This window comes from Aulostomus chinensis, chromosome 24, assembly GCF_037954235.1.
Source record: "Aulostomus chinensis isolate RoL2024-O1b breed Wild chromosome 24, RoL_Achi_v1.0, whole genome shotgun sequence".
In the NCBI taxonomy this organism is placed as follows: Eukaryota; Metazoa; Chordata; class Actinopteri; order Syngnathiformes; family Aulostomidae; genus Aulostomus; species Aulostomus chinensis.
The window spans coordinates 14,124,650-14,141,955 of record NC_141343.1 but is presented as its reverse complement, the minus strand read 5'-3'; the positions used below and the strand labels follow the sequence as shown (position 1 = coordinate 14,141,955).

The 17,306-nt window shown below is 43.4% G+C and overlaps 2 protein-coding genes across 2 annotated transcripts in view; one reads left to right on the top strand and one right to left on the bottom strand.

The window, feature by feature from the left end:
- shroom4 (shroom family member 4) overlaps nt 1-11,400 on the bottom strand; it is a 57,548-nt gene extending 46,148 nt beyond the window's left edge. The window contains exon 1 of the mRNA XM_086197552.1: nt 10,883-11,400. Coding sequence (XP_086053678.1) covers nt 10,883-11,005 — 123 coding nt within the window. The 5' untranslated portion in view covers nt 11,006-11,400. The remainder of the gene's footprint in view (nt 1-10,882) is intronic.
- Nucleotides 11,401-13,645: 2,245 nt separating this feature from the next.
- bmp15 (bone morphogenetic protein 15) lies at nt 13,646-17,306 on the top strand. The gene is made up of 2 exons (XM_086197706.1): nt 13,646-14,151; nt 15,391-17,306. Exons 1-2 carry the CDS (start codon nt 13,806-13,808, stop codon nt 16,380-16,382), a joined length of 1,338 nt encoding a protein of 445 aa, XP_086053832.1. The 5' UTR covers nt 13,646-13,805; the 3' UTR covers nt 16,383-17,306.

The following is a 17,306-nucleotide window of genomic DNA, read 5'->3' as shown; positions in this document are numbered from 1 at the left end:
AACTTAAACATTGTCTCTTCGTGAAGTATTTTCTTTCCAAACGTGTACCACCCATTAACCTGGAAGATCTAGTGGAAACAGATGACAAATTAAAAAGCTTTAAAAAAAACAAAAAACAAAAAGCCTGCTACTGACCCATATTCCTACACATTGTTCACCACAAGTTGAAAGATTCAGGGAAATACTTTGCCAGTTCGTAGGAAATTTCCACAAGCGTATAAAATTCTAACCTTGAGCTGTATGGCAGTTGAGCTAATTTGACATTCAAAGATGTTAAATCAAACGCTACTACGATGACACAACTCGGTCTCCCGTTAATTGTTTTTCTTGTTACAAAGTCAAGATGTGGGGAGCCATCATGGGACAGTGTGTAACATTTCTAAATTAAATCTGTCTCCGTTACGGATGAAAATATGGCTTCCACACCATCGACAAGACTTTGGAAATCAATTCATTTTCTTTTCATTGACATATTTTGAAGTGTGGCGTCAGAAAAAATTGGATGAAAACGGCACAATGTGAAAAGAAACATGCAAAAGAAATTGTACGCTTGTCTGAACTGATTTTTTTTTGCCCCAAGTGGAATGAATCTTTACCTCACCACCGTCATCATCTTCAGATATCGGGTGTTTCAAAACTCGGTCTTCTTCTCAGGATAGAATGGAGTATGTCCAGTACAGCTAAATGACATTTGATACAAATTAAATCATATTTAAGCCTTCTCGTTTGTAATTCTATACACTTGGAGGGCTGCATCACAGCGCAACACCAAAAAAGACCCCTCCAAAAAAAGATACGTTGTGCTGGGCTGTACTTAAATGCGCCTAAATCGGACCACACAGACCTGCAACAGGAAATCAATTAGAAAATTTACGGTTTTAATTGTTTCATTTTGTTCTTTCAAGGAACAATGTCAAAGATTTTCTGGTTTCCTAATCTGAGGATTTGACATTTCGTCATTTATGAAAGTAAAAGTTTTGGAAGGTTCCATTGATAGAAGAATCAATTTGAACACTTCAAATGGAGCTCGGGGGAACTGTGGTGAGCACTTTTTTCCAAATTTTCATGACATTTTACAGACTAAACAAGTCATCAATTAATCCATAAAAGAAAAATGTCGGCCGATTCATCCATAATGAAAATACTGAAAATGCAAATGGAAAACATCAAATTTGTTAGGAAAAACACGCAGATTTCACAGGTCCTAAATACCGTGTTGACACACAGACCTAATGGTGTGTGTTTCTGGTGGAGTATGGAAGCCATTAGATCCGGTGACGAGTGCTAACAATAGCAAAGGTTAAAGGGTTAGCGGCCTGGCGGGACCAGAGACGAACTAGCTTGATCCATCAATGTCATAAAAAGCACTCAGTGTGTATGGGTGTGTATCTTGCATAAACTTCAATGGGAGTAAAACATTAACTTCTTAATGTGCACTAAATGACCTTGCCCCCCCCCCCCCCAGCCGAAAATGCAGCACCCCCACTCCTCTCCTGTTCTCATGAGTTGGAGAACGTTATCTTCACTTGTGTCCCATCATCTCTGCTTTGCCACGCTTTGACTCCGTAACTGTTTCATCAATGGGCCGCGTCCATGCGTCATCGCATGAGAAACTTCGAGGCCAGATTTTATTCACAATTATATCTAAATTACATTAAAGTTCCTGGAGGCAGAAAATGTCTTTTATTAATGTGTTAGCAATGTATCAGTTATTTGTCAGCTGCATATTTCTAGATGCCGTCTCTGCAACAACCCACACTTTTGTTTGTCAGTCCCATATACAAGCCAAATGAGACAGAACTTTCCCAGCCTTTCCACAAAGGCTAATGCCAAACTAATGCCCTGGGGACATAACAATATTTTCCTACTCCTGATAATGTTGAATGTCTAAGTTTTCTTCAAACTTGGCAGGGTAGGTTTCTAGATGAAGCAAAGGCCTATCAATGAAAAGAGTGGTTCTCACGTGTTCAAGGACTCATAAAGGCAGCAAAGTGTCCAGAAATGCGAAACCTTTCCTGGCTGCTGCTTTCTTTTCTTTTTTTTTTGTCCACCTCCTCCATCATGCGATCTCTCAGTCTATGTTACCCATCTATCAGCCCACAGCTGAAGGCACCAAAGACAACCCCTCCTATTTTTCCAACCAACTCTTGATTCCTACTTTTTCCTCTCCGTGTTGAGGTGTCACACGTTTTGCCTTTACCTTCTTTTCTCTCCCTTCACCTTTGATCCTTTAAATTCCAGCATCTTCTGCTGTTTCCCGTCCCGACTATCTGTGGCTCCTCAGCCTTTTTTGAAACATTTCACTCACTGATCAGATGCACTTCTCTATTCTACACCTTACAAAAGGCCTTAAAACAACTGGGTGTAGAATTGGATGTTTTAGTGACAAGTCAGCCGACAGATCAGTCCTTGAACGTCATAATCATTTTGACTGTATCCCTTTAAAATCTTCATGCTGGTTTCATTTTTAAACGGGAAAATCATTCACCTTTGATTCTTCATACCGAGAGCAATCCAGTGTAACTCTGTCTCCATATATCTGAGCACTATCTAAAGCCTTTCTTCATTTCATTTCTTTTTATAAGCTGTTCGTTCATCCCAGACGTTTCGAAAATGGAGACTATACTGCTAAAAAGGTATGTTCAATTTGAAATCTACAATCTGGGCCCCAGCCTGGTTTTTGTACGGCAGTCAAATGGTTTCTTCAATTCAATTTCTGCAACGACACCAAATGCCTCCAATTTTGGTGAAAAAAAAAAAGACACTGAATATCGTTAGCAGCAATTTCAACCACCTTTCAGAAAGCCAATCTTAAGCCAAATCAATCAAGCCTTAGAAGTGAATAAACAATTTGTACAAACTCCTTATAAAACAGAGCCAGAAAGAATGCAACACCCAAACTTCCTACAACCTTTTTGCACCACAAAAGTTGTTCCCCACTCAGAAGTTCCATTTGTCCAGAAATCAACGAGTGGTAAACCTGAGGGAGGTAATGACCAGTAACCCTCATCGTCTGGCAAAGACGGACAGAAGGAACTTATGGGCGAAAGTATTAGATGCCACAGCAAAGGCAGAGGGCCAACAACTTGAGGAAATACAGTGAACAAAGAGAGTTTTGTGTCATTCTCATGTGTGTGTGCGTGTGTGGCACTTCCTTTGGTTTGGGGCATGGCAAAGCAAGCAATAAACCCTAAACATATACAGACGCACAGAAACACACAAATTGCGCCTATAACAGCCCCTCTTAATCCCACATAATAGCTCGGAAACTGCATCTAATGGCAAAGCGTAAAACATGATGGTCAGATTGTGGTTTGTTGGAAAATGTCATAAAGAGGAAGCAAAAGCAGGAGCACAGTGGGATTAAAGGACCCGGTTGAAGGGACTTGAAGCATTCCAACTGGACGGCCATTACAGCCTTGAAGGCAAAGAGAATCCTTCCATAAATTGGTTTGGAGTGGGTAAAAAAGGCTACATAGCACCGACAGAAGGCACTACACAAAACATCACGTATCTCTGTAACGACAAAGTAAATTACAAGAGCTACCTAGCACATGCTGGAATTCTCCTTTAGTGCCAGCTAGTGTTGGACAGGTTGCTGCCGTCCAGTCAGGTGAGATTTGCTCCGCCCGTGATTATTATCGTCTCTGTGACTTCTGAAGACCTTTTAAAAAAAACCTTGGAATAAAAACGTGAGACATAATTCGTTACCAAAATGGTTGAAAACACAAACTCTTGGTTGCTCGGTGCGAGCTAGCGGTGACAGCTGGGTGTTCTCTGGTAAGTTTGTCGCAGCTACAAAGTTTCTATCTTTTGGTCTGGTGTTGATTTATTTCCATACGAACTGTTGCGGCGACCTGATACAGGCTATAACGCCATTATCATAATGTTTCGCATTTCGTGCAACGCTATTTTGAAATAAAAGTAACTTCCTGATCCTCTATATTTTTGAAGAACAATCAAAATAATTTTAAGATCAAAAAACAAGTTTGCGATCAAATTAAAGACTTTTTAAGAGCTTGTTGGAACTCTGTTTTGTGCATTTTTTTTCCTTTTTCAATAAAAACGGCAAAAGACCACCTCAAGCATGCGGAAATTTTTTTTTCTGTTGCCGCGAATTTAAAGGCATTATTTTGAATTTTATTGCTTCCATGAAACATTAGATTCCTGGATGGAACTGCGATACCTAAACCTTTTCAAAGGTTACGTTTCAAAATGAACACATGAGGTATCGAAGCTAAATCCGTTCAGTGTTTCTGACCAAATGTTTTTCCACAGTTTTCCTGTTATTACTATCAATTGGAGGTTTAGCAAAGGCAATGTTTGTGTTCCTCTGGATCTCTTCATTGAAGATTCCTCGAACAGAATAGATTTCATGATGTCTGTTTTGAAACACTGGCATTTTACTGCTCTCAAACATGTACTTACTCTGCCGTTAAACTGGATAAACTACAGCCCTGTGTAAGCACATTTTCACTGCTGCGCTATGCAGGATTAAGCTATAGTTTGAAAATTGCACATCAGCAAAACCCAGCAGGGATGGCAATGAAATCTGAGTTTAAAATTGTATGTGTTACCCCACAGGGAGAGAAAGGGGTGGATTCTGAGAATGCAGCGACTTGGACGAAAACAATAACAACTGTAGCCGTCGTGGATCAAGACTTCTACGCCCCAGTCGACTATCTTCTACAATACAGCAGGTGCACCGCAACCAAATCAATGTTGTGAGTGTGTGGTTCATGACACGGACACACAAAGAAGGGCTGTTATTACAGTGTGTGTGTGTGAGTGAGTGAGCCCCCCCAGATGTAGCCTACGAGAACCAGCTTAAGGCTCCACAAGATCAGAGATAGGGACATTCCAACCCCACCCCAACACACACACACACACACACACACACACACACACATACACACACCCCTCTGGTAAATCATTTATATGTTTCTACCATTCTACCAGTGTTTTTTTAATTCATTCTCAAGTCACACTCCCATCAATTTTGATGCGCAATTTGAATGATCCCATTAGAAAAGGTCGATATAAGCATCAAAGTTTGACCTTTTTTTTTTTCTTTTTTTTTTTTACACTCTTTCAAGGTGCTTTTTACATGAGTTGAAAATGCACAAAATGAGAGACGCAAATCCACAAATAAGAAGTAGCTCTTCCCGGATAGTCCCAACAACCTTCACTTCATCCTCGGACAACAAGTCCACTACTTGCTGGTACTGAAGACCAATTACAACTTCCCCAGCAGACAGTAATGCCTCAGAACACTCCCCACTTGTCTGCTAGTAGATGGGAGTGAACGGCCAAGGAAAAGGGGAAGGAAAATAAGGCACATCACAAAATGACATTATGTGAGAACATCAGTCAGTCCACAGTTTCGAACAGTGTTGGGCGACATGGCAATAATATACAACGAACCGTCGTAAATTTGAGTATTGTTGAAGATTAACACTAATTTTTTTATAGTTTGGCAAAGATTCTCTGCTTTCAGCTTCTTATATTTGCTGCTCAGACTTCTTGACTGATCAACAAATCAAACAGTGGAAATGTGAACTGTAAATGATCATTCGTTTCGGCGAGAGAAAGAGCTCTTTGTGTAACCTTATTTTGTTGCTAAAAATGAACCTGGGATAACGTCTTTCTGTCTCTCTCATATCAATATACTCTATTGTGTACGAGACTGCAGGACGACATGTGTTTTTGGTTAGTCAGGACAGTAAGCAAGTCAAGCCAGAGGACACAGAAACACACACACACACACAAGAGCATCTGTATCTGATGGCATCCTCATCTACCCCCTGCAGAGCAGATTGCTACTGGAGGCTACCTTTACAGGAATGCAAGGACTAACACACACACACACACACACACACACACACACGCACGCACGCACGCACAAGCGTGCCTGTTTACCAACCCAAAACATTTGGTTGCATACCTTTGACCACATGTCAAAACATTCTCAGGTCAAATCCCAGGATTTCCGACTGCTTGCAGTGTTTCGATACACACTCGGCTGGAATGCTTCCCACAAGAAACACAACCTGGTTTCAGACAGAAGAAGAAGAAGAAGAAGAAGAGGAAGTACCACTGCTGGCTGCCACAAAAACAACTGCAGGCTCATCCACCACATCATTCCTTCATAGCCACAGCCATTTCCAGTTTAGCTCAGGTATAAATTGATTGGTTTGAATCTCCGATGTAGCTGCAGGTTGACTGTTGGGTGAATTTGTGAGTGTTCGCCTTTGAGCAGATTTTATTCTGGCTTTCAGTAAAACTCCAAAGATGTTCAGCGGTGATAGACTGCTCACGGCATTTTCAAAATGTTCTTACTATAAAGAAATCTCGGTCCGTCTGACTCGAATATCTCAACCAGTGCTCCTCTGATTGGTGTCAAACTTGACTTGTAGGTGACTGGTGCCTCAGGGAGGTGTAGGGCCAAATTTGAAGTCTCAGGTCTACGGAGGAATGGAGTCTGAGGGTCTAAGGGCTGAGATTAAAGAGATGGAACTCTGGATATCTTTTGAGATGATGGACAGACAACAAACGGGGTTCGCGACAGGTTTTGAGATGACAGACGGGATGAAAGAAAACAGACTGAGATGACAGAGTTCTCACTCAATAGTTTTTAGATGACAGAGGGGAGGGGAACCCAAAGAAGAACAGAGATCAGAGTCGGAATGACTGGGATCCGAAATCTCCGTCAAGGAACAAAGTCAGAGATTGTCAGGGAGGTTTGGTTTGGCCTCACCTCACAAACTTGAACACGACTCACAGTCCAAACCTTTGGGACACGGCTAAGTTCTTCTACCCCTTTTTTACATTACCAACAAACTGAAGTAAATAGAAACTGTAAACAATAGAAGAAGTCACTGGAATCCCCGCAAAGGGTTACGACAGTGACGATATCAAATCAAGCACATCGAGGAATGTTGCACGTCTGTTGAGATGTCAGGTGAGTGTCACAGTTCACATTAGTTAGAAGTGACGTTCATAACGAAAAACAGGGAAGATGGTTGCTTTGTTACGAAAACTAAAAGCACCAGAACGACCGCTGGGATTGGACCCTACTCTCAAAAAAACGCCATCTTGCCTGAGGACATTTACGCACACTCTTACGGAGGCAATTTACCTGATGCTTACAATGTTGTCATTTAGCAACTGAGTTATCCTGAAATTTGCATCACAAAACAAATGAGTTGTTTTTCTGATCTTTATAAGCGATCTGTTCATCTGTCCCATGACACACACACACACACACACACACACACACACACACACACACGTCTGAGACTGAGTTCATTCAACCTTTGTTGAAATCTTTATAAAATTCAACACAATTTGTTATTATGGTTTTCAAGCTGGTTTTTTAACAAAAGCAGGACAGGATCCAAAATGGAGCCTTGAGGAACTCCGTTTGGCAGAGTTAGAAATGGCACTCTGTAGTCTTCAAACACTAATTTATTTAGGGAATTTTATACTTTTATTAAACTTTCTGGTGGTTTAATGTCACCGTTTTTCTTCATAGTCCAGCAGCCTCAAGCCCAAGGTTCTCAGACTCAAAGATACGCCGTTTATTCTTAGTTCTACGCAAACATAATCTTTTGGTGTACAATCCCAGATAATTGATCTCAATACTCAGCTAACTTTATCTTTTGGTGCTCATTCTTTGTTCTAATGTTCATCAAATGTTGTCTCTTCCAAAAGCTCGTACAGTGCGGCAGAAGTTTGCAGGACGGACGACTCGGTTTTCTTCTGCTCCGCCGAGGAGCTTTTATTTGATGCGCAGGAGACGATTTGTTGATGAAGAACTCGCCGTCAGAAAGCGAATGGCTGGATAATTTGCTGCAGCAGATTAACTCACGATGTCACCACACAGCTCCTCATTAGCTGCATGCAAAACAAAGTCACAGATTTATGTTTATGAGCACTACGCCCAAATATGAACACACACTCTATCTCCACGCCCATCCACCACACAGTAGTAATTTGTTATGCTCCTGCAGGAATGTTGACCAAATGGCTTATATCCCTCTGCTGTCTCAGACTGCCCAGGCCACCCATCCCCCTCCTGCAATGAACACACACTCAAAAGAGCCACCGTGTACACACACTCTTCACAACACGGGACATCCTGAGAGAGCAACTTTTCACCGCTTTGTCTCTGAACACAAAAAAAAATCAATAGTTAACTCAGGAGAGTGACTTCTGAGCTGGATTGAGGCCCCATCCACGCGAAGACAAACCGAGGTCGAAACGCGTATGTTTTTTGCCGAACCTGCGTATCATCCATATGAAGACGGCGTTTTGGGGGTCTGTAAACAATCCTTTTTGAAACCAGGTTCCAGGGTGGGAAAGATTTTGAAATGCCGTACACGCAGCTCCGTGATTACTGGCTCTCCGCAACTTTTCAGAAACGCTTGCGTCATAGTTTCATATCTTCATTGACACGCAAGCGCCACACGCGGCAACGACAACAACAATGGCGGTGTACAGTGTAGCACAAGTGCTGTTCGTCTGTTTTTGCTTGTTTCCATCATATCGTTACAGCGCCACTAGAGGTCTGGCATGTGTTTTACAGTGTTTTCATGCATATCGAGTGCATTCACGTAGACGCACACATTTTCTGAGACGCCTTCGTCTTCATGACGATCGTTTTTGAAACTGTTAAGCATTTTGTCTTCATGTGGATGGGGCCTGAGTAGCGAGAGATGGAAGGATATCAAAAAAATTGAGGAAAATGTCCTTTAAAAGGGTCAAAATTTGACCAAATTTCCTGCTTTTTCTAAATGTACTTCTTAAATTGCTGTCTGCAATTTCAATGTTGGGGGATTCTAGACATGACAAGACTGTGACTCTGGACAAGGTGACTCTGATCAAGTGGATCATCTGAGGAGGGCAGTGAGCAAACGCAGTGATTCGCTGCCTTCACCATTCATAAACGGCTCATTTGTGGAAAAATACAGCATCCCCAAGAGCGAATTGAAACATGGAAGTGTATGATGATTAAAACAGAAAAACACACACACATTATGGTCTGAAATGATGAGTTGCGTGTTCATATCAGCTCGCTATCGACAACAGCAGATACTGGTCGCTCAATACTGTAAGTTTTGGGGGTCTTTTGCTCGTAAACAATGCAGTATAAAATATGATTTATGTGCTCTTCTAAAAGTTTTGGAGATAAGGAACTAAAAGTTGGACTATTTGAAAGATCTCTCGCCCTCTCTACCGCCCTGCTCTCTCTCTCTCTCACTCTCTCTCTCCGTCAGTCACACTTGCTTGTCCCTCTCATTCGGAAGTCAGGGGATTATGGATGTATTCAGCTGTGGTCCATACAGAAACATTACACTTGTGAGTGAAGCCTGATGGAAACTCTCCTTCAACCACAAGCGCACACCCATCCACCCACCCACACACACACACACACACCTTATTGCCTCAACTTTAACTTGTTTCTCCTCTTTCCTTTAAGGACTTAACACTTAATCATTAAACATTTTAACACTTTTCTGCAGCACAGATCCTGGTCCAGCACTCACCGTCTGAACTGCTTTAATGTGTGTGTGTGTGTGTGTGTGTGTGTGTGTGTGTGTGCGCATGAGTAATTTAACTAGCCACTGGACACAAAACAACTATAGAGCACAGTTTGATTTTATCTCCTTTAGCAGTCCCAGTCACATTTTCCCAGGGGTTGTGTGTTACTGTGTGTGTGTGTGTGTGCTGCAAGTGTGTGTGTGTGCTGCAAGTGTGTGTGTGTGTGTGTGTGTGTTTCCACATGAATGAGCCAGGCTTTTCCATTCCCTGCAGTGGTGCTGTGGTGAATATAGATGTACGCAGGCCAACATTTACACCACCGCTGCTGTGACTTCTCAACAGAGAGGGCGGAAGGCGGCGAGAGCAGAGGTTGCGTGTCGGACGATGCACTGGACTGAACACACACACACACACACACACACACACAGAAACAGACCACCCCCAGCACACCAATAATTACTTGCAGTAAGACACTCTACTTATTTCCAGCAGCTCACGCCTGCAGTGAGACACAGAGAGGAGGATCTTTATCGCACAAGATGAGGTCAAGAAATAAAAAATAAAAAACACACACACACACACAAAATCCAGTGTGAACGCACACCTGGAACTCAGAAATAACACAACGTCCCTCACATTTAGCTCCTGCACCTCCTGATCCATTCATCCCTGCAGCGGGTGCGTAATTACGCTGTCAGTTTAATAAACTGCAAATAAGCCATGTGACAAATAAACCAGGGCAAATTAGAAGAGCCTGTCATTTCAAAGATGGCCGCATCCCACAGACACATCGCCGGATCTTTTTTCTGCGCCCAAACTCACTCGTCTGAAGTGGTTTTTGTCATCTGTCAACACTTGAGCGCATGAAGATCTCGGGATCCCCCAAGGATCCGCTTCAGGTACCCTGAGGGAACCTTTTGACCCCCTGTTAGGACTTCTTTTTTTTTATTTGCTTTGTTTCATCGCTCATAAACAGTGACAGCTGACAAACATTGACCAGGTTTGCTTTAAATTGAAATAAAAGTTTCTGAAAAGAAAAAAAAAGTTTTGGGGTTTTTTTTTAGCATCAGATAAACCGCAACAGGGTGAATTCAATGAAAGAAAAAAAGGTCAAACTAAAAACAATGGTGGAATTGTTGAAAAAACCCCATCCTGAGGCAGTAAATGTCACATCATAAATGGATGTGATGCTAAATAAAGCAAAACCTCAGCCAGAACTATGAATGCAAACAAAAACATGAGCTTACACTGAGCGAACAGCTCGTTCCGAGGGACGACAACTGACGTGTTCTGCAGGTACACACTGTTTCCTGGGTTAGGAGGGTTTGAATTAACTCACTTTGGTGATAATGAGCGGCTCGCCGTGCTCCAGCCCTCCTTTCAGCGTGAACCCCCAAGGCGCGCCCCCGCTCAACTGGACCTGAATGTGGTGGAAGGAGACGAGCTGCTCGACCGTCTCCATGGTTTATCCGTGTTTTCTTCCCCGGTGTAGCTACCTTAGCTAACAGCGGCGCCGGTTACACTCCATCCGCTTCTCCATCACCGCTCCAACGACAATAAAGAGAGGATGGATGGATGAACGAAGTGCGGGCTGGCGGGGGAGGGCAGAAAGTTTAGCTCGTGTTAAGCTTGCTGCGTTTACAGCGGACTTCCGGTCAAGCTTATTATTTTGGCTGCGAGAGAAAGTAGATTCTAGCGTTTTTTTACTTTGTTATTCCACTCGGTGTGATCACAAATTCAAATTTGTAAATTCAACTACACAATTTAACCCGTAAACATCCACAAAAAAAATAATAAAAAAAGTTTGACGCCATTATCGTCAGCTTCCGGTGTTGCTCTGGCTAACTTGACACGGCTAACAACATCAGGGAGAGAACTTTTTCCCCAATAGATGCTTACGACCACGCCCACTATTCGAACAGCGGGATGTGATTGATGGGAAGATTCACCAATAACAGAACAGTTGTGGCTGCAATTATCCAATGGGATCCAACGCCGGTGGGGGCGGGGCTACGAGGGCAGGGGCGCTGTGGACTTTCATTAACGGCGGCAGCTGCATCCTAAAAAACAGCCACTCACCCTCCCAAGAACGCTTCATTTCAAGCAAAAACTGGAGTTGTAGCTCAACTTTCATCTTCAGTTTCAAGCACGCACTGGTTTTCAGTATAAAAACTCCAAATAATGTCCAAACGAGGCTAAAAAATATTACAAAATGAAAGTAATATTGTGCAACGTTAGCGACAGTAATATACAGCACATAGCAACCAAGTCTGGAGCAAGGGGGGGGGGGGTCCATATATTTTAGCCAATAGACTGATACTAATAAAAATGACTAATACTTGCTGATATAATCTCATATGTGTACAAGAGGTCAAGAGGGTATACGGTGTTGCTAGGACATCATGTTGGCGGGTTTATTCATTCCTTGTGTCACCAAAAGCTCCAATTTGAAAGTAGGACATGTCAGAAACGTTAGAGGTGGCGTTCTGTTTGGGTTCCGCCGCTCAAGTCCTCCTTTTACCACCCCCCCTTCTTTCCCTCTCCCTCTCTCTCTCCTTCTTTTCGTTCGTGTTCCCACACTCTCTCCCCAGACTGAAATGATTGAGATTGGAGATAATCACTGTTGTGGAATGCCACCCCACTTAAATGCATATGTGTGTGTGCGTGTGTGTGTGTGTGTATGTGTGTGTGTGTGAGAGAGAGAGAGAGAGAGAGAGAGAGAGAGAGAGAGAGAGAGAGAGAGAGAGAGAGAGAGAGAGACGTGTCCAGACATCTCACTTCTTTGGGTCAAATCAAACCACGACTCCTGTTTGTTCGCCTGAAACTTTCATGTGAGATCGTTTTTTTAAAGGATAAATATAAAGATATAATAAATGGCTGAATGTTTTAAAACATGTGTTTCTTTCATTTTATAGCAGGTTTTCTATTTCACGTCGCAACCAAAAATAGGATGTCGATCTGGTTCAGCCCTTCCTGTCCACAACAATTCTTTTCTTGTTTTGCACCAGAAACATGAAAAAAATGTGAACCTCCCAGAGCCAAAATACAAGAAAAATAACAAAAATAAGACATGAGAAACTACAATTAGACCCTCCGAAAATAGAGGAACCAAGCAAACAAACACACAGGAGGAGGTCAGGATTGACTCCAAGTACTGGTACTACTGCTACTGCTACTGCTACTGCTACTGCTACTGCTACTTCTACTGCTACTGCTACTGCTACATACAGCCTCTGACTGCTCATCATCCCGAGCGCAAAGTTCCAGTCTGACGGAGGCGTGAGGGAGGTTCGGGCAGTGCTGCTGTTCTGCCGCATGGTGGCGCCAGTGTGCTGCCAGCTGGAACTGACAGGGCCGATTTTGATTCAACTTAAAACTTTGTTGACACTTTTTTTTTTTTTTGCATTTCAAATTGTTATGAAAATTTCGAATTTAAAAAAAAAATGTAAACTAAGAAAAACAGCCTTAATCATGGTATAAAAATATAACGTGTATTATTATTATCATCATCATTACAGCGAGGTTTTTGTGTTCAACTGCATTCATTTTAACCACGCCTCCCTCTGTTTGTTTAAATTTTCTAAGAATGAATTCAATTATTTAATCTTTAATGGCTTTTTTGTTTTTCTCTCTCTTCTTCTTCTGTTATTTGTGTTTCTTCCAGTATTTCCTTCTGACGCTCTCGTTCCTGTTTGCTTTTATTGTAGATGTTTGTATCATTGCGGGTTTGAGTAAAAATATTGTAATGTTGTGCTTTTGTTTTTTTTTAATTTGTTTGCTTTGAGTTTTTGTGTGATAAATAAACACAAATGTTTATCTGTGAATATTTTACAGAGCTAAAAGGGAGATTCAGCTGTGGTTTCTTTTATTATTATTATTAATAATAATAATAATCATATTATCATGGTTGTTTTTTTTAATCCTTTGATTTATTGGCTTTTTGTGTTTCCTCTCATTGTTTGGATCAAGAATTTACACATTTTTAAAACGTTTTTGTCTCTGTCATAAACTTCAAGTGGGATTTGAATGATGGCGATGATGAGAAAGAAATACGCTTTTACACACCAGTCACGTGACTCAGCTGCATCCGAGGGGTTAATTGGGGTCACCGGGAGCAGCCGCCTCACAGTCGGGAGTTTTGTCTGAAATGGGCCGCGACCAGTTGAGCCGGTAAGTCCCGCCCTCGGCCATGCGGAGGGAGATGGTTGCCGACCCTAGCCTCGTTGGTGGAGCTCGCTAGCACCGGAGGTTTGACCACCAACATGAGGGCGACCCGCACCGAGCACAGCTTCCTCCGTGTCTGCGTCCTGTCCCCCTTCATCCTCCTCCTGTGCGTCGGAGTCATGGCCGGCAGCAGCATGGCGTCTCCTCACCGCGCGTTGAAGCGCAGCCGCCGCACGCATCCCGGCGCGAGGCACAAAGGCGCGCATCATCGGCAGCTGACGGACGAGCAGAAAACGGACCAGAACCTGCAGTTCATGTTGAGTTTGTACCGAAGCGCGGCGGAACCGGACGGCAGACCCAAACACCACCGCAAGTTCGGATCCAACACGGTGCGCCTGCTCAGGCCGTCTGCGTCATCGGTGCACTACCTGCCGGCCTCAAGAGGTGAAGGAGCCCCTTTCACTGCAAACACTGGTCCAAAAATAGTCCCTGAGTACTTTAGCAGCTACTTATACAACGACCCTGCAGTAATAACCTAACTGCAAGAATGAAAGGTGAAAGAAGAACCAAATAATCAATGTTCCGCACGCTGTCTGATACAAAAACACAAAATACCAGCAACGGATATTTCAAAGGAGAAGCTGCAGGAGTTCCACAGTTGACTCTGAATGTTCCTGAGACAAAACCGTTGCAGGAAAAGTTGCAGCAGTGTAAACGGTCTGATTGGTCTAACCTGGCCTTATTAGGGTTGGTTCAGACTCATGAATGGAGGCGCAACAATGTGAAAATTGCAAAAGCGTAGATACATGGAGTCCCGGGGGGGGGGGGGGTGACATCATGTCAATTCTCCAAGTGCGGTTTTTGGACATGATCGGGATTCTTTGTCGGTTTGACAGTCGCCTCCAGTTGTTGCGAGTCATCGATCCGAACGGGGCCTGAAGTCAGCAGTGAAAGTTTAATCTCAGTTATGTCGGACCCATGAGTCACCATTAGATTTCACGCACTCAAAAAAAGCAAACATCTAAAGCCGCTTGTTTTCAAGAGAATTTGGAGACTCCACTCCACTGGTGCCCCACCCCTGCAATTCTGTCTGCAAAATTCTCACTATTTTGTTGTGGCTCACTCGTCTGAACGGAAATGATTCATCAGTTGGTCGTTACCAGAAAAGTTTATCAGGCTAAAGCTTGGGACGAAGGGTCAGTCCACAGCAATACGTTGGAGCGCAGCTCAATAGTTTTAGAATGTTGCGTACGTTTTGCCCTTTGTTCTTCTTTTTAAACACATCGTAGTCAAACCGATGACTCGACGCATCGTAAGAATAGAATCGTTGATTGCGGGCTTCTTGACGAACGAGTCCCGGGGGGAGACTCAATGCCACTTTGCAACATTCCAAATCATCCTAAAAATATTCTAAAGCTGAACTTGTGGCTTCAACATGCTGCAACCACTTCCGACTCTTTGCTCAAACTGCTGCAGTTTTCTCTGTGAAATACTTGGACAGGATATCACTGGTCTGAACGGGCCCTTAGAACACAAACTGCATTCAGCAGACACGCGTCTAAGGTTGCAACAAGCTTGATGGGCACATGGGTACACTTTGGTGTACGTCGCTACCCAAAAAGTGTCCAAAAGATGATGGAAAAAGATTATTTGATTTGAATTTCCTGTGTTCCTCTGCTGCAGACCACCACTACACCTTCACCGTGCAATACAATCTTGACACCCTTCCCTCGGAGCAGCTGATCAGAGCTTCATTTATCCACCTGCGCTCTCCTGCGTCCTCTTCATTCAAAATTTCCAGCACCAACCAAGACCCTGTCGTGCCCCGCTGCAGGGCTCAGATCACCTCACTGGGTCAGGAGAGCCTGGTCACCATGGAGCCTGACGAGCAGTGGACGGAGACGGACATCACCACTCACGTCAATGGACATGTCCTGAACGGGAAGGGCACACCGAGGCACTTGACCCTTACGGCCCAGTACTGGTGTACGGAACCTGCTGAAGAAGACCGCAGCCTCTCGTGGTGGACGCGTTTTGTGGGAGGAAAAAGGTGGCAAGGGGAGCCTCACCTTGAAGTCCCATCTCTTCTTTTGTACCTGGAAGAGGAGAGGGAGGTGAAAGACTGGATGGGGGAATTATTGGGGGTTGAAGGGGAGGACATCGTAAAGCAATTAGGGCAGAAGCATCCTTCTCTTCAGCGCCGTCACCGCCGCTCCAAAGACTCCTCATCTTCAGAAACCAAAGATCCTTCGCTGGATGCTCTGAAAAATGCCCCTACTTCCTCTTCCTCTTTCTCCACTTCCCCTTCTGCCTCTATAGTCTCTGAAATCCCCAACTACAAACACAAAACGAGTGCACCCAAGAACCGCTGTAAACTCCACTCCTTCCGCCTCTCCTTCGATGAGCTCGGTTGGGGTCACTATTTCATTGCACCGCCAGTGTACAACCCTCGCTTCTGTCAGGGCGACTGCCCCAGGGTGCTCCCCTATGGCTACCACTCCCCTAACCACGCCATCATCCAGACTGTCATAAATGACCTGGGCGTCGGAGACGTTCCCCCTCTATCCTGCGTCCCGTATAAGTACATGCCCATGAGCGTTCTAGTAGTGCACAAGAAGAAGGTGGAGTACAAGGAGCTGGAGGACATGGTGGCCGAGTCGTGCACGTGTCGCTAGAGCGGATTCCACCCTCCAGCTCACACTGTGCACTTAGAACTGAGACTAGAGGGGAGACTTGAGGGGGCATGAGTTTGATCTGCAGCTTGGCGGCTAACCACAACAAGCCTGAACTGGAAGGAGGAAGCTGTTGTGGTGTCGGATCCTCATCCCTGTCGAAGCACTTTAAAGTCTGGTGCTGAATGTAATTCAAGCTCTGCAGACGGGAGGACGCGTCCAATTTGTGCATTAAAAATTTGCGGAAATGTAGAACGATGGCATTGTGCAGATTGGTGAATGTGCTACTTGCTCACTGCATGGTCACTGTATTGCCACTGAGATCAACGGGAGGTTGATGTTCAGATGAATTTTAAGGCACTCAAGCGTAACTTAAAAGGTAATTTAGCTTCCAGGGTAACTTAATAAAATGAATTTAACTTCTATCATAAAATTACTACTTAATCAGCGGTCAGCTGACTTACGATTTAACCACCACTTTTGCCTTATTTGAAGACAAAGAAGTAGAGAAATCTGCAATATTCTCATACAAACTTGAAGTCACCTTATCAATAGTTTCTTCTGCTGGTTCACATTGGATTATTTTCCATCTTTTCTACTTTTTTGTCAGTTTATTGCTGAATATAATTTTAATAGGCGTGGGGGTCAACCGTTTCTGGTCTCTGGCTGAATTGTTTTGGATATAACTGTCCTTTGTCTCGTGACATTTGCATTTTGTACATATTTATAGTGGGAGGGAGAAAATCTTGAGGAAAAAAGAAGTGCTGCTACTGGTTTGTCTTAGGGATGCGCAAAAAAGATTAAATGAAGGATTAACAAAAGGTGTGACAGTCTTGAATGTTAAGGGAAAAAGAAAATCTTGTGAAAAGGATGCAATTTTTATTACGAGTGAAAATGAATAATAAAATAAAATGCATATTTTCTAAA

Bases quoted from the DNA above. Each gene is read 5' to 3' on its own strand.
- bmp15 (XM_086197706.1), top strand. From the start codon at position 13,806: ATGAGGGCGACCCGCACCGAGCACAGCTTCCTCCGTGTCTGCGTCCTG. The intron at 14,152-15,390 runs GTGAAGGAGCCC...CCTCTGCTGCAG, and splicing joins CTACCTGCCGGCCTCAAGAG to ACCACCACTACACCTTCACC.